Source organism: Toxorhynchites rutilus, chromosome 3 (assembly GCF_029784135.1).
Source record: "Toxorhynchites rutilus septentrionalis strain SRP chromosome 3, ASM2978413v1, whole genome shotgun sequence".
NCBI lineage: Eukaryota > Metazoa > Arthropoda > Insecta > Diptera > Culicidae > Toxorhynchites > Toxorhynchites rutilus.
The window spans coordinates 260,034,595-260,061,299 of record NC_073746.1 but is presented as its reverse complement, the minus strand read 5'-3'; the positions used below and the strand labels follow the sequence as shown (position 1 = coordinate 260,061,299).

The window sequence follows — 26,705 nt, the reverse complement described above, 5'->3', positions numbered from 1 at the left end:
TGATAACGCGCCATCGCATCGAGCTAGAATTGTACTGAATTATTTGACCAAACATAGGATATACAGGGTTTTCCAACTTTAAATTCCGAAAGTAAATTGAAATAAAACACACTTAGAATTCGAATTTCGATGAAACTTTTATTTCAAATTAAAGTTTGGTTTATGCCATTATGTGTGAAATACAACATCATTCAAATGTCCACCTAGGGCTTCCTCGCACACCTTGATCCGGAACAGGTAATGATCAGTAATGACTTTTCGGCACATATGGGGTATCTCGGTAATAACTTCACGAATGTTGTATTTCAAATGTTCAAGAGTTTGCGGAGAGTTGGCATAGACACGGTCTTTCGCATAACCCCACAAAACAAAGTCTAGCGGGTTCAAATCGCATGATCTGGACGGCCAATTGGCATCACCAAAACGCGAAATTATGCGTCCCTCAAATTTCGTTCGCAATATGGCACATGGCGCCGTCCTGCTGAAACCACATGTCATCCGTATCCATATCTTCAATTTGTGGCAAAAAAAAATCGGTTAACATGCGGCCATAGCGTTCACCATTCGCAGTTACCATCTCGCCGTCCTCATTTTCAAAGAAATACGGCCCGATGACTCCACCAGACCATAATGCGCACCAAACAGTGACTTTTGGCGGATGCAATGGCCTCTCAACAATCACATGTGGATTTTCTGAGCCCCATATACGGAAATTTTGGGTGTTCACATAGCCACCGAGCTCGAAATGTGCCTCATCGCTGAAGAAAATTTAATGCGAAAATTCAGCATTTTGCTGCTGTTGTTCGTTCACCCAATCGACGTATGCCCGACGCTCTAATTTTTGTACCAGTTGGACTTTATATGGATGTAGGTGCAAGTCCAATTGCAAAATTCGCCACAATGATGTGTTTGACAAGCCCAATTGCTGAGCACACCGTGGAATCGAAACATTCGGGTCATCCTCCACACTGGCAGCAACAGCAGCAATATTTTCGGTCGAACGCACATTACGATGATGCACAGGTTTCACAATATCCGCTACGGATCCAGTTTGTTCGAATTTACGCACTACATTAGCGATTGTGTGCTCTGTAGGCCGTCCATGACGACCAAAATCCGTCCGTAATGCTCGAAAAACATTTGCCGGTTTTTCATCATTTTTATAGTATAATTTAACAAAATTAACACGTTGTGCGATGCTAAAACGATCCATATTATTATCGTGGCAGACATTCAACTAACGATATGACGCTTTGGTTGACAGCTATGTCAAACGGTTCTCAGCGCAGGGCTGTATACTTTCGGAAGCCCGAATTGGAAAACCCTGTAAAGGGCGAACACGAAATTATTGCGACACCGAAAATGTCATGCCAATTTTCTTATAATGTTTAGAATTAAACCAAAATTTTAGGGTAGTTTTATACATATATTTACTTCAAAAATCAAAAGAAAAGTTAATCGATGGAGCCTTGAGTGTAAAACTGAACGCATTTTCGCTTGATGCCCTCCATCAAAGTCTTTACAGTGTCATCCGGTACCAGTTTCTCAGTTTTTCTCCATTTTCTTAACATGTCCTTCTCGTCTTTGACTGTCTTCCTGCTCTTCCGAAGTTCCCGCTTCATTATTGCCCAGTACTGCTCCACCGGGCGCAGCTCCGGACAGTTTGGCGGGTTCATGTCCTTCGGAACAAAATGGACAGAATTGGCCTCATACCACTCCAGGACACTTTTAGAATAGTGGCATGATGCCAAATTTGGCCAAAATAGCGGAGCTTCGTCGTGCTGCTGCAAGAACGGCAAAAGGCGCTTCTCGAGGCACTCATATTTGTAGATCTCGCCATTTACTGTGCCCTTTGTCACGAAAGGCTCACTCCTCAGTCCGCAAGAGCAGATGGCCTGCCAAACGAGATATTTGGAGGCGAACTTCGACATTTTCTTCTTCTTAAATTTGTCGTCCACATCGAACTTGCTTTTGCCGGTGAAAAACTCCAACCACGGAATTTGCTTAAAATCGGCTTTTATATACGTTTCGTCGTCCATCACACAGCAGCCATATTTTGTCAGCATCTACTCGTAGAGCTTCCGTGCCCGAGTTTTAGCCGTCGATTGTTGCCGCTCATCGCGGTTTGGAAAGTTCTGTACCTTGTATGTATGAAGTCCAGCTCTTTTCTTTGCCTTCTGGACGTAGCTCTGCGACATGCCGATCTTTTTAGCCAAATCACGGCTTGAGACGTTGGGATTTGCTTTAATCATCCGCTTCACCTTTTCCTCCGTCTTTTTGTTCTCCGGTCCCGGTTTTCTTCCAGCTCCTTTGCCGTGGTCCAACGTCAACCGCTCCTGGAACCGCTTCACCACTCTGGAGACGGTAGAATGGTGAATGTTCAACATTTTTCCCAACTGCCGGTGCGACAGGTCAGGAAATTCCAGGTGTGAATTTGTTCTCTCGACTCGCGTTGGTTCACCACCATTTTCGTTGAATCGAAAAACTCGACTTCGAGTTTGACAGCATGTAGACAATACACATCAATGAGGAAGTGTGCAAAATTTGGTTGATTTTTACCCAATGGTAAAAAAGTTATGCCCTGTTGAATGTGTCGCAATAATTTCGTGTTCACCCTTTAGGCGCCTTGGATGAGATCAAAGAGAATGTGACGAGGGAACTAAAATCATCCTTTCGTTAGCCTACCAGGGATGCATGGAGGACTGGGTCAAGCGTTGACACATGTGTGTTGCCTCAGATGAATCGTATTTTGAAAGAGATAAAACAAATTTGCCTGAAATTTATCTTTATTTTGTTTTATTTAAAAATCCCGGTACCTTCCGATCATAGGGTACGTAAAAATGGATTTTTAGACAAATAGTCGGTAACAAATTTTATCTTGTCCAGCGTAGGGTAAATTTGTTTACGCAGATAAATAGTTGATGATTTGGCAAGGGATCTGTAATTGTGGAACGACGGCAATGGTTGTCATCACTGGGGCAGCAATTACAAGGAGGAGTGTCTCCAGAACAGGATCTCGTCATTCATTCTAACACACAATGGTCCAGTGAAGTTCTGGCCTGACTTGACAAGCTGCCATTACAGCCGGGATGGCATCGAGTGGTATAAGAGGAACAAAATCGACTTCATTGAAAAGACTATGAATCCTCCAAATTGTTCGGATTTTCGAAAGATGTTGGACAATATCAAAGGCAAATTGAAGAAATGTGAACCATCAAAAATACAATTCAAATGCACCAATTTTCCAAGAAGATAGCAAAACAGCTACCAGCAGTACTGTGCAGAAAATGATGGGTGGTATCACACGAAATGTTCGTAAATTCATCCGAACAGATGACGAATAATTTTCATGTTTTTTAACCTTAAAGTCGATAAACCTACAAAATAACATCCTTCCCTTTTTGTACGTTATTTATATGCTGAGAAATGTCCTACTTTATGCGACCAAATTCTAACTGAAACAGGCTTTAACTGTAAAACATCGTACGGCCATTCACGGCCTATTTCGGCGCCCCTTCCATGCATCTGTTCTGCATTGCATGGAGAGGCGCCCAGGTATGCGTAGCGAATAATCAAAAGGGTATTGATGTAATATATGTGGTGTTGGGTGTTTCAATTTTGCGAAAATCAGAGAGAGGTTATTGGTTTTATTAATGTACGGACAGAAGCAACTACTCATGATGGGTGTTTTTTCCTCAATTGAAAGATGAAATATAATTGTAGGAAAAATGCTATTCAAAATTCCTGGATTTTGGCGCCCCAAAGGACCAGCGCCCCGGCAAATGCTGGGTTTGCCGCCCGCACACTACGACACTGCTTCTCAGGATATCGAAAATGAACAGTCACAACATTCCTGACAATTCTCGCGTAACTTTTGAAAATGTCCAATGTAACATTTTCGCCAACTAGAGAAAAACGAAGTTGAAGACCCGAACATTATTTCGCGAATTGTTCTAAAAGCTATCGATCGTTATCACTGTTTTCACCACTAGCTGTCAAGAATAACTCCGTAAGACCAATTGTAACTGTTGTTCCGTGATTTGAGATTAAGGTGGAAGCCTCGGAGCGAAAAATGTTACATTGGACGTTTTGACTGCCCGCGTTTGCACATTGGACATGTTACGTTGCACTATAAGAATTTGAAACTGACTAATAAACAACAATCCAAATATCAGCATTTCGTTCTAAAGACTGATTATTATTGTTTTCACTCGTTGAATTGCACTGAAATCGATAACAACACCTGTAAGAAACAAATTCCAAAACGACCGAAGTACGACTGCGAGTTGTTTCGAATGCTTTGTTACTTCGGACGTTTCGGCCGTCGGAGGAAAGTGGCGTCCGAAGTAACAGCCGGGTGCTTAAAATCCGAATCTGTACATTGGATATTTTTTGTATCGGCGACAAAAAGAAGAAGAAGATAGATACGTGAACGATTGTTTTTGTAATACATTCAATGATTAAAAACTAATAGCGTGCATCCATTAACTCGATTTGTTTACATTTGTTACATAGGACCTTTTCAAAAGTTACGCGAGAATTCAATGGCAATGACTAAGTGTGAATGACTTCTCATGATTCGAACTTTGGAGAAAGCTCAGATAGAGCAGAATGAACAGGAATGAACAGCAGTAAATTTGTTTGACGTCGAATGAATGATGACAGTATCGCCAAGCAAAATAAACCAGGTGTATGGCACGATTATCGCTATCTCACTCTACCTACCGTCATCGCATATCTCACTATCCCTCTGCTGTAAAAGTTCATCATCGACATCACGATATGTCAGATGGTGGTAAATTCAGGGGTTAGACATCAATTGAATATAGGCTACCCAAAATCAAAATCAATATGGCGTCATTTGTTTGCCAACATATCATTTGCGAGGATGGAAATCGTTGAAATAACGAAGATAGTAAAAATAAAGAAAAATGCGCTGCTTTATTTGTAACTGCAAGAGCGATTTTCATATTCCGGTTTCACATGGAGGTGTTCACATTTAACATGGCGTTTAAAGTTAGCTACTATTCGACTATATAACCGGACCGAGTTGTAAACAACAGTAATTGACAGAACCAAAATGTCAGTGAACCGCAGCAATATTGGGTACACTAGTAATAAGAGGGATTTGACGTTTTAGTCATACCCCTGGGTAAATTGGTAATTCGCGATGGTGTCGACGTCTGGTGGCGATTTCAAATTAGGGCCATAATTTGTGTCCCAAACTCGTTAGTGTAATCTCTATCAGATTAGAAGACACGAAACCGATTTTTAAATTTTAAAATTTGAATGAAAATTTTCACATCATGCTATTAAATTACTTGAAACACGTATTTCTGACGTTCATTCAACTGTATGGCTATACAATTCCAGAATTGTTGCTGATTTTTTTCATTATAATATAAAATTGTCTTCATAAACAATTTTCGTATGAGACTTTTTCACCAACTGCAAACAAAAATGTTTTTAATTCAAATAGAATACTAATTTGATATGCAAAAGCTAATTTTCATTCATAATTTTAATTTTGTAAAACTCTCATTCCGACTGAAAACCAGCTATTCGTTGACGCTCCCCTAAACTAGTAAACGAAGCACAATGCCGCCAACGCGGATCGCTGTTTTGAAGAAAATAAATACTTTTGACGCTTGAGATGTTGGCACCAAAAACATGGCGGGTGTCATACAGCTGAAATAAACGCATTACACTGATAAAAACGTATTTTCAATGTTACTTAATAAGCTCGATATTTCCAAGCCATGTGCTTCTCACCACTGTACTGCCGTTCTACGCATAGCTGTCTCATGTTCCAAAATCAGTAACTGAGAAAAACGTATTCAAAGTTTTCTAGCACATTTGTCTACCAGAAGCTCTAAGCATTTTGGTTTAGCAATGCACTGGATTTTAGATAAGCAGAAAACTATTGTTTAATGAAATGTGAAAAGATCCTCTCATTTGAATCAATCAATCTTGGTTACGGGCTTAAAAAATAATGTTGGGACAGTGCCGGGTTTGTCACATCAAATTGCATCACGGAAAAAACGCTGTAGAAATTTAATTTTTAGGAATTATATATTCAGCTTTCGCTTATAATCAGATAAGAGTGTATAGATCACGTTGGCCATGCTTCACTGTCAATTTTTTGTAAATTTGGAAAAATGTCGTCGAACGAAAAAGAGCGTCGTGAATTAACCCTGCGCACTCATTTCGAGAATCCGGAGTTGTCACATCGGGACATCGGTAAGATGCTGGGAATCGTCCAATCCACGGTTAGCAGAGTACTAAAACGATACTTCGAGAACCTAACCATCGACCGGAAGGTGAAGAACGGCAAAAATGGATGCTCCGTCAGTGAAAAAGATCACAAGCGCGTAGCTAAGCAGTTTAGACGTGATCCGAGAAGTTCGGTCCGGGATGTCGCCAATAAGCTGAATTTGTCAAGTTCATTCGTCCAGCGGACCAAGCAGCGGGAGGGCCTGCGTACATACAAGGTTCAGAAGGTTCCTAACCGCGACGAAAGGCAAAACATGGTGGGGAAGACGCGAGCCCGGAAGCTGTACACCGAAATGCTGACGAAGCCGCATTGCCGGGTAATGGACGACGAAACCTACGTCAAAGCGGACTTTCGTCAGCTGCCGGGCCTGTTGTTCTTCTCCGCAGAGGACAAATTCAGCGTTCCGGAGGAGATTCGCAAGCAGAAACTATCCAAGTTTGCCAAAAAGTACATGGTGTGGCAAGCGATCTGCTCTTGCGGAAAGCGGAGCGCCCCCTTCGTGATGACCGGCACGGTAAACGGGCAGGTTTACCTTAAGGAGTGCCTACAGAAGCGCTTACTACCATTATTGAAGCAGCACGAGGGCCCGACCATCTTCTGGCCGGATCTCGCTTCGTGCCACTATTCAAAGGACGTGTTGGAGTGGTACGAAGCCAACGGGGTCACCTTCGTGCCAAAGGAAATGAACCCGCCCAACGCGCCGGAGCTTCGCCCAATAGAAAAATATTGGGCGATTATGAAGCAGGCCCTCCGGAAGAACCCAAAAGTTGTCAAATCGGAGGCGGACTTCAAGAGAAAATGGATTTCTGTTAAAAAAAAAAACTACAACCTGACGTTGTACAGAACCTTATGGACGGGGTAAAGAGGAAGGTGCGAGCATACGGGCTTGGCCTCGAAGTATGAATAAAAAGAAAATGCCAAAAGTTGTTTAATAGTTTTTATTTTACTGTCTAAAATTTTCAAAAGGATCGGTCTACTGGGCGAATTTCTACAGCGTTTTTTCCGTGATGCAATTTGATGTGACACACCCTTTAGAATATCAACATGGGACAATTGAACTTGATGTTGTTTTTTGAAACACTGGGAACAAACAATAAGTTTTTTTTGTGTTTTTCCGAAAGATTATGCATAAAAACATTATTTTATGAAGAAGGGAGTGGTCTGTAATACTTTGCAGAATATAAATCTCATTGTTATTAGGCAATCGCTAACAGTTATGAATAGAATATTAAAATTATAATATAAATTTATTTTCAGGCACAATTTTCGCTGAAGATTCTTGATTCACTTGCAAGTAATATGTGTAACATGTGTCTGTCAAAGAGCTATTAAGCGAATTTTTTATAGAAATTTGATAGCAGAAAATAATGCAGTCAGACACAAATTATCTTCTTTGATATCTAAGTCTTAGTTGAGCTAAATAAATCAAAATATGGGCGAATAAACTTTCCCGCCACATCTTGGAGTTGAATAAACTGGGTATAGCTTGAAAATTTCTCTTGATATGCATGACAAAGGTTTGAATAGGGGATTTGAAAACAAATAGTTCAGGCATTATTAAGAATCGATCTGAACGAAACTATCATTAAAACGTCACACTGATTGGAAATTGTGGCCAAAAGACCACATCCTGCTTCGCGTGATATTTCTTGATTAACGCGGCAACTCCCAGCATTGTAAGAGAACTTGGTGTGGGGGATATAGTTGACATCAAGCTTACCTCCTCGTTCAAACACGGCCGGCCTAAACTGACGCTTCCGCATGAAAGGTCAACTTTGACCAATCATTATTCACCGTTTGTGCTATTAATAACACAACAATGTTCATATCAACTGTCTTTGTGTCCGGTGATCTAACTGAACAATGGAAGATCAGAAGAGATACATTCACGTCTAAAAATGGCTACTGTGTAATGTATCATTTATATATACGATAAAACATGTAACATGTACACAATTAAAAATCCGCCTCTTTTACTGCTAAAATGCTTATGAGCCTAAATATATATACAAATGGGCTAAAAAACGGGATTGCTACGATTGGCGATGTATGAGTGTATTCACCACCAAGTGTCAGGGTAATAGCATGGAAAATCACTAAAACCAGTTCATTTTATGAATGCATACGTTATGAAATGAAACATTGAATTTCATTTAGAGAATTGCCCATAAAATTACCCCTAACCAATCATCATGCCATTTTAGTGAAGCGAAACAAGTGCGTGTCCCATCGGTGCAAACAAACAGTAATAGGACGAATCTAATCTGGCGAATAACCGCATGCGAAAATATTTCCCAAACAAACACGTATAAATCACTTTGTTCTTTCTTTCTTTGTTTTTAAGAGGCTTTAAACTTTGCAGTTCATTCGCCTCTAATCACTTTGTGTTATCTTTTTCGATGTTATGGTCGTTTTCCACGCTTTCCATTAAAATTCCTTCTACATACAATATTGTGATACACATAACAGGCATTCCCAAACATCAAAACTACCAGTTTGCTTCATTTTTCATAAACATATATTCTTCATTATTCTGGTTTACGTTTCTTTGGAACAATTGCATTCGTTTATCCGTCTTCTTCGTAATATCATTTAATTTTACACAACTTCTATCCTCATTTTCCTTCCATCCTCTCGCTTCGCTGCTAGAGTTAATATAGTAAATAACCTAGACGAACATAATGAAAACAACAGTGTTTTATTTCCTCGCAAAATGATCCCCCTTGCTGAAATAAGTTTCAAATTTTCATTGTGGGTGGATGCTTTCCTGTATCCTGCTCATCGCACTTGTAGCTGAATGAACATGATTCGATTGTTGATGTAATAGCTTCGGTATCTACAAATAGCTTCAATTCAATACTATACATTACACTAGAGATAAACTTTGGTGGGAGAAAATTTTCGGTTCTGTTCCTGGTTTTATTTTCTTCTTGCTTATATGGCTACGGCTGAGTTCTCCAATTTATTATTTTTCATTGTTCGATTACAAGCTACTTTTTACACAGGTACATTAAAACTGTTTTGTTTTACTTCTGCAGCTATTGTTTGTTTTCTGGTTGCCTAAATTTGTATGTTCTCTATTTCTCTCTCAGTTTGCTGAATACGTTAGTTTACGCGCTATAGTTTGTTGGTGCATTGAACAAATTCTATGCTGATTTTAGTACTGTTAGTTGCGTGAAAATACGCACAAAACATTCGATGATTTCTATCTCTTAGCAAAAACCAACGTTGGCACTATCCTATCTAGCGGATAAAGGGCGAAGTTCAACGAATTAGATATGGTTTATGGAAATGGGTTCCACAGTACGAAATTATTGATTAAGCTACTAGAGAAGAAAACAATTCACGATGTAGACTATAATTGACAGACCACTTCATTGGCTTCCCTTTAGGCTGAAAACATTTAGAAAACCTATTTCGCACTCCAATACGATTCCAAATTCTGAAGTATATTTTAGTTATTATCAAAAATATGTTCTTTTAAGCCTCTCTTTAAGATGATTGTATTAGAATTCTGAGTCGAAAAAGATCGTTTCTTGGTATGGTTTACGTGGTTGTTTGGGCTTTCCAAATTGATCAAAATATTGTTCGGGTGATGAATGAATGCGAAGAAAGGCACAAGTTCGTACTCTTTCGGAATGCATCGAGGGTGTGTATACATGTATTTGATTCAGTTTCAAACTCGGCTGCATAGCCATGAAGAACTAGGTGACCTAGATGAACTAGATGTTTTTGTCTCTACTATCGAAGATTGTCTGGAGGAGTGGTTTAAATGAATGAAGGGTGTTTCGAAAAGTAGCGTATCCTTATACATCTGAAGAAGAATGAGAGCATTGAACGGAAGCCTGGTTCTACGCGATCGTAAACTGCAGCTGAAGATGAAGCAGAAAACGGAAAGAAAGGTGGCTACATTGTACCGGGCTTTGGGCCGGGAGTTCGGAGCAACGGGCCAGATAGTAAAAAAAAATCCAGCGGAGATGGATATCAACCTGCGGAAACGTTAGTTAAGACTGGCCGTGTCGGAACAACGAGCTGTGACCCAAAAACAAAGGCTGAGAGCGATGGAGAATTAAATTTCTCCAGCGAAACGAGAATTTCTGAGCGAACCTGAAGCGGATGGTCTACTCCAACAAATTCTTGGTGAAATCGGAGGAGGAACTAATAAACAAAGGCAGTTTTATATTATCCGGCACGTACCGGCACGGGCCGACAAATACTTGATGTGTTTATATTGTCAGGCGTAGCGGTTTCTCAGTACGGACCGACAGCACAAACGAAACGAAGATATTTGTACTTGGAGCGAGAAGACACTGTAGCCAAGCGTAGTTACTGGTGTGCCAGTTGGACTGATGCTGAACCGAAGAACGACGAACACACCCATTCTATGAAATTTGATATTTGATTTGTATGTATGTGGCTACTCGCTCGTGCAGTACGCACTCGAACACGGGACCAGCAAAATATTCTTTTCGAAAATTCCTTTTTGCATTTGTCTGAAACGTGCTGTGTATGAGCGGAGCCATTCCGCTGTGTATAAGCATACACATTTAAAACACGCAATAATTTTTGTCTTGCATGAAACGTGCCGTGCCGGATAATATAATATCACCTTAGGCTAAAAAGAGATGAAAATATGCCAACAAGTATATTTTCGACAGTAAAAGTTCCGGCGAAAGTTCCGGACAAATTTCGGAAAGCCGCCCTACGAAATACTTTTGTAAAATGGTTAATAAAATTATGTTTTATGAGAAATTTGTTCCATTAATTTATCTTTTGTAGTTTTTTAACACCATCTGAAGATTGTCCATTTCTTTAATGCAAGTGTTAGAACGTTTAAGTACAGTGTTGGTTCTTATGTTTTGGCCACAATGATATCAAGGAACCACAGACATTTTGTTCTCTTCTTTTGGAGATAGAACGAAAAAGAATGGTAGCGTTACAGCATGCCGGAATCTTCAAAGAACCATTCTAAATTGTTACAAAATGCCAAAGATGAAAGTGGTATTAGGGGACATATTTATCTAAGTCAAAAAAACTGGTCTTCTGAGAAGATCCACGCATAGATCTAAATTTTAGCAAGCAACAAAATACTAGTGAGTGTTGGTAATCTCGTCGTGCGCCATTGACTAAAAACAGCACACGATCTTGGAGCCGTAGATGTTCTATCCTTCGTAAAAATTCGGTGCAGTGTAACTGTGGAGATGACGAGTTTCCGAGAACGATGTGATGAGTAACGTTAATTTACATTATTACAGAAAGATTGAAAATTCATAAATGAAAGAGTTACTGGAAGGTGCACAAATCTAGTAATGTTGATGTGACTGATCAAAAAAGGAGAATAAACTCGAAAAAAATTGAATAGTAATTCCGAGAGTAATTGATTCCAACCACTAGGTCGAATTCCTCCAACGGATCTGAATCACTTAGAATGACATAATTGACATAAGAATGAGCGAGATCGTGAATTCAATATGCATCAATATTTTTGTGTTCTTCATCCGGTGGTAACAACGAATTGTACCTCCGTTAATAACCATGATTCTATTCTTGATAATTATCGCTAATCTAACAATGTGATGAAATGTTTATGTTGAGTTAAAGCGCTCCCAACAATATTAACTTGTTCAATTTTGCGTTTCCTTGTACTGTTTTGTTTAACTACAGACTTCCAACGAAAGTAGATTCTACGTTGTAACAAACAATCACTACAAGCAGATTATAATGGCGTGTTTGTAATCAATTGAGTTTCAGGCGAACTAGAAGATTCTGGGTATATTAGATTTGTTTCGGTTTTTTTGTGCGAGCTTACAAATTTGCTTTAACACATCAATACTATTCTTGAATACTTTGAGTATCGGCGTTCATAGGTAATAATAACCCATAGGTAGCAATTACGTTAGACACATTCGTTTAACTTTTTTGTTTCTTGTTAGTTCAAGTGGTAACTTGATAAATATTCTCTAGCCATAGTGTTACCCCCCTTAGTGTGTCTTTTATTTAGTTAATTTATTTAATTGGTGTTGTTACCCTTTTCGAATTAAATGCTATGAATTTACAGTTCTTTGTGACTGGAAATCGTTTCCAAATTAACAGAAAAATTAACAAACAAACTATTCTGAACCAATAAAATGCCTAGTTACTGATGTTGATGTGTACATTTCATATCGTGTGGATATAGTGATGGATTCTCTATTAATTAACATGATCGAACTAGACCAACTTTCACTAACCTGATGCTGATAAAACTCATCAATTCTTAGAATACATGCTGCCTTTTCGAAGTTTCTCTTCGCTATTTATAAATAACATTGACAATTGTTAGCCTACCGTTTGAAGCTACATTCTTTTGTCAAAAAACGATTGTCTATTGTCAACTAACGCCTGTGTCGTAATCATATGTTATTTAGTTGTTTTTTTCATGGGATAACGTAACAGTATTCCGCTTGCTGTTACCGAATTGTTTCCCTATATAACTGATTCACACTAAGACTCATGAAAATACTGATTCTGCTTTGTTTGCATTTTTTAAATACTAATGTAACATGCGGTTTTGTCTTTTTCTCATTTACAGCTACGACAAATTTCGATACTTCGAAACTATTTTACCCTATTTACAGAACGGTTAACGAAGGGACGAATTCTAGTAAAATTAACGTATATCTGCTTCAATATTACATTATCTGTTTATAATATAATATTGCTTTGATTTGCATGAAACATGATATGAAATTTTAAAACTTATTTGCCTCTACGTACTTTAACTATTGCATTCCATTTTACTTACAATAAGGAATGTGTTGAAAGCCGTGTCGCTTTTGGAAGTGTAGAACTGATATAAATGCCGGACGGTGGTGTTCGACAGTACAACTTGAGCTGTAAATGATACGCTTTTCATTGAAGAGAACCAATAATAATAAAACTTTGAGCGAGTATCCCCAGTTCGTCAACCTTTGGTTGCCTTCTTTTGTATAAAACCCGTTCCAACGCCATCACACCACTCGTGTCCTTCTACAGATTCATCAAAGCCAAACGATCCGAATCGGCTGCCTTCTTGGAGGCGGCGAATACACTGTCGTATGAAGGTCATCAAAGGCAGGTGTCGAACATTTGTAACGATTCGGTAACAATGTCATCCCTTAGGCAGGCCTCCAGGAATTCTTCGATCGTGATGACACCGTCCTGATTGAGATCCAACTTCCGAAACACGTTGTCAACCTGAAGTGAAGGAACAACACATTAAACTCAAACTCAATTCGTACTCGACCTGCTTACCTGCTCTCTCGCTTTTCTGTCGTCATCCGGCTGGTTGGGCCTTCGACCCATCAGCTCGTGTACTGCCAAAACTATTTCGGCCAGTTCGCCTCGGGTAATACTGCCATCGCCATTAAGATCGTACAGGCGGAAGGTCCACCGTAATCGTTCGTATACGGACCCACGGAGCAGTGTTGAAAGTGTCACTAGCAGATCCTAAAAAAACAATGACTGAGATTAAAAGGAAAATTCACAAAAAAAATCGGGACATGACAATCGGGCTAGCCCCAAACAAAAACGGGCTACAGATTGGAAACTCGGAACAGGGCACTGCAAGTTTCTCAAATTTCTTGCGAGTAATGAGTTCTTCCGGAAATTTGACGCTGCAAATGGGATGCTGGAAAGGTTCGATGGTGCGATCGTTTCAAGGTGGTTATATCATACACCACAGCTGTGGTGTATGATATGTGTGAATGTGTGAAGGATCGGAATCCACATCTTCAACATCATAATTATTGTCCAAAGTCACCACAATAGATCAAACTAATGGTCGCAGTGGTTCAATGCTCCTACAGAAGAAGATTGTCCAAAGTCCTCATTTAGGTAGCACCGATGACAATAGTGAATACGATCCCTACCTAAAACATGACAAAAACGTTATCGGCGATTTAAACGCTCAGGTCGACCAAAAGGAAGAGTTCAGACCGATAATTGGTAGATACCACGAACCAACGAAAATGGTTCTTATAGACTTCGGTGCCTCCAAGAATATGACCGTTCATAGTACCTTCTTCCAGCTCAGTCTCCAATATCGTTACATCTTGAGATCATCACAACGAACGAAAACACAAATCGATCACGTTTGGAACGATGGTTGGCACTCCTCAAACATCATCAGAACTTAACATTAACATCGATAACATGAACAGTCTTGCTAATGGTCACCATCATACGACTATTTATGAATATGTGTGTCATTAATGAACGTTATAAACTGAATATTCATTCGACGGTCGAACTTAAAAATGTCGTCTGACGCCTCGATATTTGTTCTTTTAATTCATTTGACGGTCATCGTTCCGTAATCAAAATGATCGCTAACTAATCGTTCACCTCTTAAAACGCTCAACACAACACATTTGTAATTGATAGTTTTACGGTTGCTTTGATATGAACAATGAAAATGGGTGTGAGTCAAATGTTCATTAAATAACCCTCGAAATAATTTTGCTGATCAAGCTTAACTACCTAACTAGGGGACTATTTAACAAAATTGTATGGTAATATGGTTATTTTATGCGTGACATAAATACTAAATGCAGCGAAAGAGGTGATTTCTTGTCAGATTCATTTAAAACTCTGCAGATTTGTACTGATTTGACATGTTTGATTTGGCACTATTTTTTTTTGTAAATTACCTAGCCCTTGTTTCTTGTGAACTGATGGTCCATAGAGGTGAATGAACTGAAAAGTTTAAAGCCTCTTTAAAACAAAGATTGGATTGGATCATCCATCGTCTATGGAAAAACTGGCATTCAAACTAAAATCAAATGAGCCGTAATCAGAGGACAGTTATAACTACGAATAGTAGAATGAAAATAGCATATTTTCACCGCTCTTCTTTATACGTTTGATAGTAAGAGAGAACATATAAATATTCAACTGACGGTCGTATTCGCGACTGTGCATTCATTTCTGATGTGACTGTTACAGCCAAGATAATGCATTCATAATCACGTTCACAGTACGTATCGAACAATAACTATCGCGCAAGAACGCTATGTGAACGTCACCAAAAATGTCGACAGTTTACAAGATTGGTCAGAACGTATGGCTTCAGTCTTCTTGGATATAAAGAAAACCTTTGATTCATTAGAAATTTTCTCGCGGAGATTCGGCAGTTAGTCGGGCTCCTACATGGAATTATGATTTTCCATAATTTGTGAGTGACATTAACAATTGTTTTAATGGAAATTGCCGTTATAGCCAACATGCAGATTGTGAAGTGGTGTTTGTCGTTGGATCCAAAGAATCCTACCTACAAGGGTTCTTACATGATATTTTAACACGTTAAGTGTCACGCGTTTTTACGACGACTTTCCCGTCAGGCCGTGCGCTGATATCGCAGTACAGCAATGTGAAGTACAATACTGGAAAATTTGAATTTACTCGATGTAAATTCTTGAATATATTAGGGCCATCGTTTCTTATCTTAAGAAAGTATTTCTACTCGAAAGCAGTAAAATTTTTGCGAATTTCTACCTTCATCATCATATTTCACAATGTCAGTCACCAGTCACTGTCACACCTCATAAAATAAATTCAGTACCCTTGTCTCCGTATTGTGTTGAGTAATGAGTCCATGAGTCGAATTAAAAAAAGAATTTTATTCTTCAAAATCCACGAAACTAAGTTTATGAAAATAAATGAATTAAAAAATAAACGAAAATAATTGGATCGATTGAAACATTTAACCACCTGTATATACCACCTTTGCGTGGTATACCGTTTAGTGTTTTGATTACTCAATCACACCTTAATCAGACCTAGTAAACGTCTGAATGCTATATAATATGCTATGAACATTTGATGTCAGTAGAAAGCATTAGATTTAATTAGAGGTGATTTTTTGTTGTCGGTTCTGTTATGATTTATAATGCTACAAATTGAGCACTTCCCCTTATTTGCATAACATGCAAATAATATTCAACAACAGAAGTTACGATACCTGATATCTATTTAGTGCTAATTAATTCGCTCGAGGTAGTTATTATTTTCCACGGATTTTCCGATGGCCACAACCGTCGTGAAACAACCCCAACTATGACTATTTATTTAGTCAAGGCAGAAAGAGAATGACAAGTTGTGCTCGGTTACTACGGGAGCCACCTCATGGTGTGCAGGTGTGTCCTAATAGCGAACAGATAAATATTTCTCTAGACATAAAATTCGCAGTCGACAGTCGTAATATTCTCCAGCAGTTTTTTTTTTGCCATTGGCGTAGCATTAGCTAGTGCGAACAGTCGAAGTGAACTATATCCGCGCTTGTGAAAATGGAACTTGGCAAACAGATTGCGTGATATGGCTAATTGGCCTCCACTAGTTCGGCGTGTGGGCTAGACTAATTGAATTTTAGCTCCCCGTAGCACGGTTGATCGAGGTTGTTACATTTGCATTTGATAATGAGGTAGAATAAGATGCTGAAGTTACTCACCCGAAAGGTAATTGCTCCATTACAATTTACATCAAATGCTTTGAACACATAGTGTGCGTAAAGGCTTGAATCTGCAATTAGTAAATTGTTAGCATAGCACATTTGTTCGCTACCATCTCATGTACTTACTTCCATGTGGGAAAAATTTTGCGTAGATATCCTTAAAACTATCTTCGTGTACCACTCCATCGGGGCATTCCTGGAAGGAATGAACACAATCAGATAATCTACTTAATATAACAAAAAATCTTCTACTACTAACTGAATGATTAAGTTTTTTCATTTCAATCTGCCTTCTTCAAAATATTTAGTAGAGATTTCGTTGATAAATTATGTGGAAATATACTCAATCCGTCAATCAGTCTTCCATTCAGGCATATATTCATTCTGTTACTATATACAACTATATCACTCGCTCGCTTCCTGGGTGGATTAATTTTCAATCGTTTATTTTGTCACGATAGCCGGTATTTTACCAATAAATCAATCGCTGCTGGGCAACTCATTTCTTTTTTTTTTTTATTTATTCTTAGTCTTCGGTGTTAAATCGTACAGACTGTGACTTAAACTAAACTAAATTTCTAATTCTGTTAACGAACACATCCTTGCTGATACAGAAATCAAAATTGTCATAAACTGCGTTAAAAGCACGAATACATGCACTAAAAGGATTGTTGAACCCGTAGTTTGTTCTGTTATCTGGTAGTCGAAGAGCGTTGTGATGTCGAAGAGTGCGAGACGGGACGTTTATGTAGATACTCTGAAGTAATGCCGGGCAATCCATACGATTTGTGAGAATGTCGAAGATAAACACTCGCTGCAGCTTCAGGCGTCTGGCTGATAATGTCTCCAAACCAATCAGCAGGCAGCGTGATGTGTACGGTGGCAATTCGGTAGGGTTAGCCCAGGGAAGCTGACGAAGAGCGAATCGGATGAAATGCTTCTGTACTCGTTCAAGTTTCAGACCATGTGAGACGTGATAAGGTGCCCAAACTGGCGCTGCATATTCCATAACACTGCGTACTACGGAGCAGTATAGTGATTTAAGAGCATATACATCAGTGATGAATGCTGTGTGGCGACGGATGAATCCCAGTGCAGAGAATGCCTTGGCTGCAGTTGACACAACATGTTCACTGAATCTCAGCTTACTGTCCACGGTCACACCTAGGTCACGTATGGAATTAACCCGCTCAAGAGCGGTCGAATTAATATGGTAACTGAATTTAATAGCGGTTTTACAGCGGGTAAAAGAGATAACTTTGCATTTTTTGATATTTACAGTCATACCATTTGCATCGCACCACAACAAAAGTTGATCTATATCAGTTTGCAAAGCTTCACAATCCAGGTCGGATGCAATCACCCGGAATATTTTCAGGTCGTCGGCAAAGAATAATTTTTTCGATGACAAACGGTGGGCGAGATCGTTTATGTATAGAACGAAGATAAGAGGCCCGAGTACGCTTCCTTGAGGAACTCCAGATGTAATGTTAAACGATGCCGAGACTTCGTGATCAACTTGTACGAAAGCTATCCGCCCGGTAAGATATGACTTCAGCCAATCAACTATCCAATTTGGGAAACCTAAATCTGAAAGTTTGTTGACAACGAGGATGTGAGGAACCACGTCGAAAGCCTTTGAGAAGTCCACGTAGATCGAATCTACTTGGCAACGGGATTCTACTGCAGGAAACAATGTGTTACTGTATTCCATCAGATTGGTCGTCGTTGAACGACGCTCGACGAAACCATGCTGGAATTCGCTGATTAAAGGCTTGGCAGCATTATTCAGAAAACGATGGACGACTGTTTCGAAAACTTTGCCCAGACAGCAAAGTATCGATATTCCACGGTAGTTTTCGACGTGATTCATGCTTCCTGCTTTATGGATTGGGACCATTTTAGCACTTTTCCACATTGACGGAAACGTACGCTCGGCTAATGAACGATTAAAAATTAACGTTATAGGTGAAACCAGTTCTGCTGCGCATCCCTTGACGATGAATGGCGTCAATCCATCCACACCAGGTCCTTTGGAAACATCCAGATCGTTCAGCGCTTCGAAAACGTCTCTAGTAGTAAAACGGAAATGAGGAAGATACACATCATACGAAGGTGTGAGACGGAATGTTTCCGTATTCGATGCTGGAGATGTGGATCGGAAAACAGTTTGAAAAAATTCAGCAAACAGGTTGGCGGCTTCTTTGGCTGTGCTTGCTCGGCGTCCTTTATATTCCACATTGCATGGAATGCGTTTCGATGATTTTTGAGCTCTAACAAAAGCTCAAAAAGATGAAGGATTCAACTTCAAATCAGATTGGAGCTTATCTACGTACGCTGCATATGTTGTCTTAAGCAGAACATTATATTCACTTTCAATGTGTCGTAGGATGTTGCTGTTTTCTTCAGATCTGGCACTAAAGAATCGATTGCGGGCTTTACGAAGCTTGTTGCGCAAGTGACGGAGCTCGGGCGTCCACCAAGGTTTACGGATAACAATGAAAGTGCCAGTGTGGCGACGTGGAACTAGCTTATCGAAAACGTTATGTAGCGTAGCATAGAAAGCAGCCACAGTTTCATCCAGTGGAGTACAGCTCAAGCGTTGTGCCCAGTCAATTACCGAAAGTTCATTTTTCAACGAGCTAATATCACATCTTTTGAAGTCGAAATACGTGGCTTCCGCCGGAGCGTGGCTGAAACATGGCACAGTTAATTGAGTGTCCAGCCTCAGAATGAACGGTTTATGATGTTCATCTAATTTTAGGAGTGGAATTGGAGGGCTAAAATGTTCGACGTAATCAGGAATGTTGACATACGCTAGGTCGAGAATTCTACCATTCACGTTCCGGAGTCCGTTCATCTGAACAAGTCCAATAGCGGACATTGCTTCGGTCAGCATTATCTCCTGCTCTGTTGATGCGTTCACGGGTAGATAACCGATTATATCTTCGTCAAATTTCCATCGAAGGTCTGGTAAGTTGTAGTCGCCTAATGCTAAAACAATGTCATCGTTAGTTGAGTTGTCCTGGATTGCTTTAGTGTGCGCAATATATTTGCTTGCATTAGACGACGGTCTGAGGTAGATTCCGACAACATAAAGTGAACGGTTTGCTAATTTGATGCGAATACTAGTTTGTTCAAGCTGATCGCAATTATCCACAGGGATTGCACTGCATTGATGGGAAATCTTGACGGCAATGAGCACTCCGCCACCTCTTGATAGTTCACTTGTAGAATCACTTCGATCGCATCTGAAGATATGATAGTCGGATGACAGTTCGCTATCAACGATGTCAGGTCGAAGCCATGTTTCTGTCAGCACAAGAATGTCATAATCGCAGCTGGAAAGCATCAATCGAAGCTCGTTCGTTTTGGTACGCAGTCCCCTGACATTTTGGTAATACACCGACAGAAAGCGATTGGTTGACGTCGTGTTTGTGTTGAACATTAGAGCCGAATCAATTGGAGATGCGCCATTCGTTTCAGCATGTCCAGGGCAACTGAAATCCGAAAAAACTTCAGGCCGAAGAATGGAGGAACAATTCAAATACTTGCCTGCGAGTGGATTGAGGAAAACCCTTTCCCTTTCCACGAATACAGGGCCGGGATGACTCTGGTGAAATAATTCGACTGAGTCACGTGTTGTGCGATTGCTATCGGTGGTTGGCACGACTGTTTCGGGTGGGTGGGGGTCTTCCTTACGGCTTTCGCAGGTGCATCCCGGCGAAGGTAGTCCTTTTTGTGTGTATTGCGGTAGACTAACTGGTGCGAATGTCGTGTGAGTTGAGTTCAGTTGATCGTCAGCGTTGGTAGCCTCGGGGCGTGCACTGCTGCAATCCGAAGAAACTTCAGGCAGGAAAAGGGATGTGTAATTTAAATACTTGCCTGCGAGTGGATTTCGGAAAACCCTTTCCCTTTCCACAAAAACAGGGCCGGGATGACTTCGATGGCAGGACATATGTGAGTGTCGGGATGTACATTTTTTACCGGTGGATTGCGCGACTGTTTTGTGTGGGTAAGGGTTTTCCTTATGATTTTCGCAGCTGCATCCCGGCGAAGGTTGGTTGAAAATTAGTGTATTGTCCGATTGTTCGTAATTGGTGTATGATTGTTGTCCACAGGTTTGAGTGATGCTCCATGCAAGTTTTTTGCTCGGTCTACAAATTCCCGGAATATTACTCCTTCCGGCCATGTCGATGGAAGCAGCGCACGTTGTTGCATCGATGGATCGAGACCAATTTTAAACGAAAAGAACGACATGTTCGAGACATCCTTTCCTTTCGGAACCAAGCGAATCACATCACATGATGATGTTATATCAAGACAGCGAGCCACGATTTTCTGCACATCTTCGGCTGAAATGAGAGGCTGAAACCCCGACAAATATATCCAGAATTTGGGGGGCTTAGAAGCAGGCATAATAGAACCAATAGACAGATCACTCAGGTCAATTGTTCTAGTGCCACGATCCGTTGCCAAAGATAACGAGTCGTTTTGCTCCACACGAGGGCGTTTTACTCCAGGCTTAGGCCATGCACGAAGCGAAGGTGTGAACGATTGATACATTTTTTCTCCAGCCGCTTGCGTTTTGGTCGACGCGAGATCATCAACTTTTTTGCCCAAATTATCGACTGCAGTAGCGAGCAGTTCGATTTGGCTCGATAAATCAACAGACGCAACGTCAGCAGCAGGAGATGCGCTTTGAGTTTTTAATGTGTCTTCCACGTAGCGTTTAACACTCCGGCCGTTTAACTCAGATCGGCACTCAGAGCAAATGAACATTGCTTTCCCTTGAGTGAATAGATCTCGGCTGGCACGGTGATTGAATCCACAACATTGTTGACTGATGTGGAACACGGCATCGCAAAAACCACAACAAATTGGTTCAATATCGTTCACTTCTAACAGGCATTCTTTGCATTGTTTCTTCGCCATCGGTTTGCTGGGTGATATGTCCAACGGAATATAGCTAGTGTAAGCACTCGCGAGGCGGCGGGATGACAGATTATGATGGGAAATAATGTTGTTATGATGATGAGTTCGGCGTCGAAAACTTGCAGATTGCGCGGAATCGGAATCTACTCCAGTGTCCACACACACAGGCACAGTGAAACAGGGACGATATAGTCAATGTAACAGCCAAAAAAACAGAAAATTTATAACACGATGAAAAAGTACCAACAACAACAATAAACAGTGATGCCAGATTTCGTTGTTTATCAGATAGAAATATAATGTCCAGATGCTTAACATTTCTCGCAAGTATTTCGTGCCACACCAATTTGAATGCAGTGAGATTTATATTTTTTGTATTGTTTGCATTAAAAAAAATGGACGATTTTTCATGGGTTTACTTTCACACGCACTGACGAAACTACCCATGCAGCATCAATCATAGTAACCCATGAGTCAGCAGAAAAAAAATCGACTGCTCTATCAGTTGAACTCTAACCGTGATGACGAAAACAGTGAAGCTACTCCTTTCAAAAGTGTGTACGTTCAAAGAACGGTACTTTTACCATGGAATCCCAGATCATCTTCAATCCAATGCTATTCCGTCGATATTTTCGGAAAAATATGGGAAAGTTAGATCTGATAAAATGTTCTTTACTGACGGTTCATTCATAAACGGGTCCACTGGCTTCGGCATCTTCAATGAAAATTCCAGTGCCTCTTTCAAACTCAAAGATCCTTGTTCCGTGTATGTCGCAGAAATGGGTGCGATATACTATGCTCTAGGGATCATTGAAACACTTCCCATCGACCATTATTTTATTTTTTCAGACAGTCCGCTCAATGAAAGTTGATAAACGCTCATCTTATTTCCTAACAAGAATAAGACATCTATTGAGTGTTTTGGTCGAAAAATTATTCAAGATTACCTTAGCATTGGTTCCCTCTCATTGCTCGATTCCGGGGAATGAGAAAGCGGACTCGCTAGCTAAGGTGGTCGTTTCAGAAGGCACACTTTTTGAAAGGCAAATTGCCTATAATTAATTTTTTCAGATTCCTCGTCAGCACACACTCGTTAGTTGGCAGCGCATGTGGAGTGAAGATGAGTTCGGTCGTTGGTTACACACGATTATCTCTAAGGTCTCGACGAGTGCTTGTTTTAAGGGATTGAATGTAGGTCGTGATTTCATTCGCGTGATATCTCGGCTCATGTCCAATCACTACAACCTAAACGCGCATCTCTATCGCATGGAGCTCGCAGCAAACAATCTTTGTGATTGTGGCGATGGCTACCACGACATAGAGCATATTGTCTGGTCGTGTATCCGGTTCCATGCTGCTCGCTCTCAGCTCTCTATAGCACTGAGAGTAAAAGGCAGACAATCGGATATCCCCGTCCGGGATATCTTAGGTAGCCGTGATCCTGATCTTCTGCTTCATCTATACCTGTTCCTCAGAAACGCCGATGTCAACGTTTAATGATGTTTCCTTCGTTGTGTCCCTGTTTCATATCCCTCCTATCCGATCTATAAACTTTTACTTAGTCGCGGCAATACATACACACACTCTTTACAGATACACGGGCCAAAGGTTGTGCAGTCCACTGATGATTCAACAAGAGCCAAAGGTTGTACCGCTCATGACAACTCTACACGAGCTGATGATTGCGCCGGCTAGTGACCATTCTATCATGGATTCCTCGAGTCGAGAAGACGCACCACGCTAGATATGGGGTACAGACTAGGGGGCGTTGCTGATTAATGGTCAGCTGCATCCCAATAGGAAGTATCCCGTGTCGGGCACACGTACAGAGCATTGGAGACAGCAACATCCCAATTACGAGAACACTTGTAATACTAACCTCGAGCCAACCGCGAGTAATCGGTTACATATTACTAACATAGATAATAAGAAAACTGTCAAAATATTGAACTCCCGGCTCCGTCAGGCTAACGCCATATAAGCCTTGATAAAAATATATATTTTGGGAAAAAAAAGAACGGTACCCCGCCGTGCCGAAAACGGACATTGTGTGGCACTTTGTGGACGCCGGATACGCCCGTTCCGGCATCTACAACATCTTGGCACTATTGGACAACACTCAGAACAACGAAAGAAAGCCCGGTTCCGGACGGCCAACGACCCTGAGCGACAAGAAGCTCCAAAGGTTGCTAAAGAAAAAGATTGAGGGAAAAGTGGCTACAGCGCTGCGTGCGTCCTGGGAGGTCGGTGCAACCGGCCAAACATTGAAAAAGTACACCCAATCTAGCGTTGTCAGAGAACATTTCATTTTTGGCAGAAATAATGACATTTCGTGTGCTGGAGGGTCAGATGCGCAGATAATGAGCTGTTTTAAATGTTTAAAAAAAGGTTTGTATGTATACGAGCAGACATCTCTTTCTGTTTTCTTTTTCATTTCATTTGGGATTGTGCCAAAAAAATAGTCCATACGACGTCAACGGGGATCAAACCAAGGCCGGCTGGAATGCAAAGATATTTCACACAACCATGTCATCCATATAGCTGCCAGCGCTGATATATAAAAGCGTAATAATATTATACCTCATAATAAAATCAATTTGGAAATTGTTTTCTAAGAGGATAAAGAAAAACATGAACGAGAATATATCTTTCTCTGTCTGGGCCGTGTATTTGACAAACTATACGAATAGCATTCATTGAAATGTGCCTGCCGTTCCGCTCGCTCATAATGGCTCTAGCATATATATTATACAAATGATATACACGTATTAGGGAGTAGAACATTTTCTGTTATTTTTCGGCTCATTTAATGTAATAGATCGGGATGCCATTACATGTGCTGAAAATTAACTTTGAGTGTACCTGGTGAACATGGACATACATGTTAGGAAGCCCCGTCCAATGGTCTCGGAGCTGCAGGCAATGACGCAGCGGCAGCGGCTGAATAAGATGGTCACGTCGATTTTTTTTGATAGACGACGAGCCGTTCTGGCCGGGTCTGGCGTCGGCCCACTACCCGAAGCGATTGTTAGAGGGTATGGAGCGGCTGAATATCAATGTGGAATGAAACTCTTCAGTACAAATATTTGGTGGCACTGACAAGGACCGATGAATGAATGCTTGCACTGAGTGAGAGGCGCGTTTTTGTTGTCTCGAATGACGGCGTAGCGACCGCTGCGGAACAAATTTTTACATCCAGTTTTCCGCCGAAGAACACAACTCTCATCCTTGGAAAACACTTTCTCTACATCAAGCTTGAAATGCGCTGTACTTTGAAGCATTTTCCAATCCGAAAACTGCTCGAATTTACGAAAACGATTTGATCGATAGGAAAAAGACACCAATAAGTTATTCACGATTCATCAGTCATCCTGCTAGCGATTAGATGGCTGCGACAAAGAGGTTTTCCAAATTGTCTTTCTCAAGGCCGGGGTTTAATTTTCCGAATTGGTCGAATGCAAATCATCTTAAAAATGACATAAAAAAATACGAACACGCTCCTAAATTCACAGAGCTTTTTTCCCGCAAAAAATTATAAAAATCAATTCGCTTTTGATAATTTTCTATATTATTTTAGGATGCATCGATTGTTTTTTAAATAACTCCCGATGAAGTGACCGATGGGTTCGTGTGGTTTTGTACGAACAGTTCAAAATGGGTGATTCGTGATTCATTCTTGTTTTCGCAAGAACAATACACGAGATTTGTGTCCTCATTATAAATGCACGTAGCGCACTCAGTATGCATCGCGAATATTATTCTCGTGCTCTCGTGCTAAACGGTGGTGGAGGAACAAATATGTAATCGCCTCCGCAGGCGGCCTGATTGCATATTTGTTCCTCCACCACCACTATCTATTTGATAACGCATAAAATCAACAATTCTTACGTGTGATCCAATCATACACAACCAATCTCCATATAGTAAGAAAAACCAACGCGGTACGTCCTATTTAGTATTTCTCTTCTGGTTCGCTACTGATCTGTCAGTGCAAGCTCTGCACTATGCTTACTTCCCACATATTCTGAGAATTCATTCTGTGAAAAACATTGCACGTTCATTCAACACGGTAGCAAAATAGAAACTGAGGTTGGCCGGGCGAGCACAATATTTATATTGCTTTCACGGCTATCCGACGACATGCATCAATCGTTGACCACTCTTGACTTCGATGGACTTTCAAGCATATTTATAGTTTTTCCTGATTTCGCCAATATTTATAGATTCTTGCGATTTTAATAGTCTGCTTTCAAAGCTATTCTAGAGCTATTGAAAATTGGGTCAAAAAGTAACAAACATCACTTTAACTTTTATCTTTCGAAGGTGATTGTCATACCACTTTTCTCAGATCCTAATCGCTCCTCACACCTCACACCGGACCTAATCGCTCCTCACACGCTCGCTGAGGACGCTGATTTAGGTCACAATCAGGTTCAGGTTTACCTCCACCGACCGCTCCCGTTAGTTCAGGATACGTCTTGAAGGAAACTGCTTCCGCTTGTGGGTACTGGATGACTCATTTACGGTTATCCTCGGTGTTCACCCACGGCCTGTCTTAGCGATGCTCGTCTGTCTTAGCGGTAGGCTCATCTGTCTTAGCGATGTCTGATTCTTTTGTATCGGCTATGAGCTATGTAGGTCATCATCATTGAGAAAAACTGCTGCCTGCATGCTGGAGCGAGACTGTGAATAATGATAATCATCGTTTGAGTAATAAACACTTTAAAATTTCTCTGTTCATTCGTGTTTAGCCTTGAAAAAAGCCAATTCCGAAAACTAAACTAAACTCTCGGCCTTGGGAATGGCCATTTGAAAAACGTCGCTGTCGTCTGGTTGCTTGCAGGATGACTGATAAATCGTGAATGCTGTAAAATCGCGAATAGCTTGTTTCTACTCGATGAATTGCAAATGGGCGGAGCTCAAATTGCAGTATTTCCATTATCCACATTGTCCGTAAAACGAACGCTGCATTATTCTATAACAACTCAAAGATCGTCAATTGAGGGCCCTGAGTTTTGAACTCACGAT

General features: G+C 40.6%; 1 protein-coding gene across 2 annotated transcripts in view; it reads right to left on the bottom strand.

Moving 5' to 3' along the window:
- Nucleotides 1-8,799: 8,799 nt before the first annotated feature.
- LOC129778714 (Kv channel-interacting protein 1) overlaps nucleotides 8,800-26,705 on the bottom strand; it is a 112,702-nt gene continuing 94,796 nt past the window's right edge. For both annotated transcript variants that reach the window (XM_055785787.1, XM_055785788.1), the window contains exons 3-6: nucleotides 16,869-16,938; nucleotides 16,740-16,810; nucleotides 13,547-13,741; nucleotides 8,800-13,489 (exon numbers count right to left, since the gene is read on the bottom strand). In XM_055785787.1, the coding sequence (XP_055641762.1) occupies nucleotides 13,361-13,489; nucleotides 13,547-13,741; nucleotides 16,740-16,810; nucleotides 16,869-16,938 (465 nt within the window). In that variant the 3' untranslated portion in view covers nucleotides 8,800-13,360. The remainder of the gene's footprint in view (nucleotides 13,490-13,546; nucleotides 13,742-16,739; nucleotides 16,811-16,868; nucleotides 16,939-26,705) is intronic.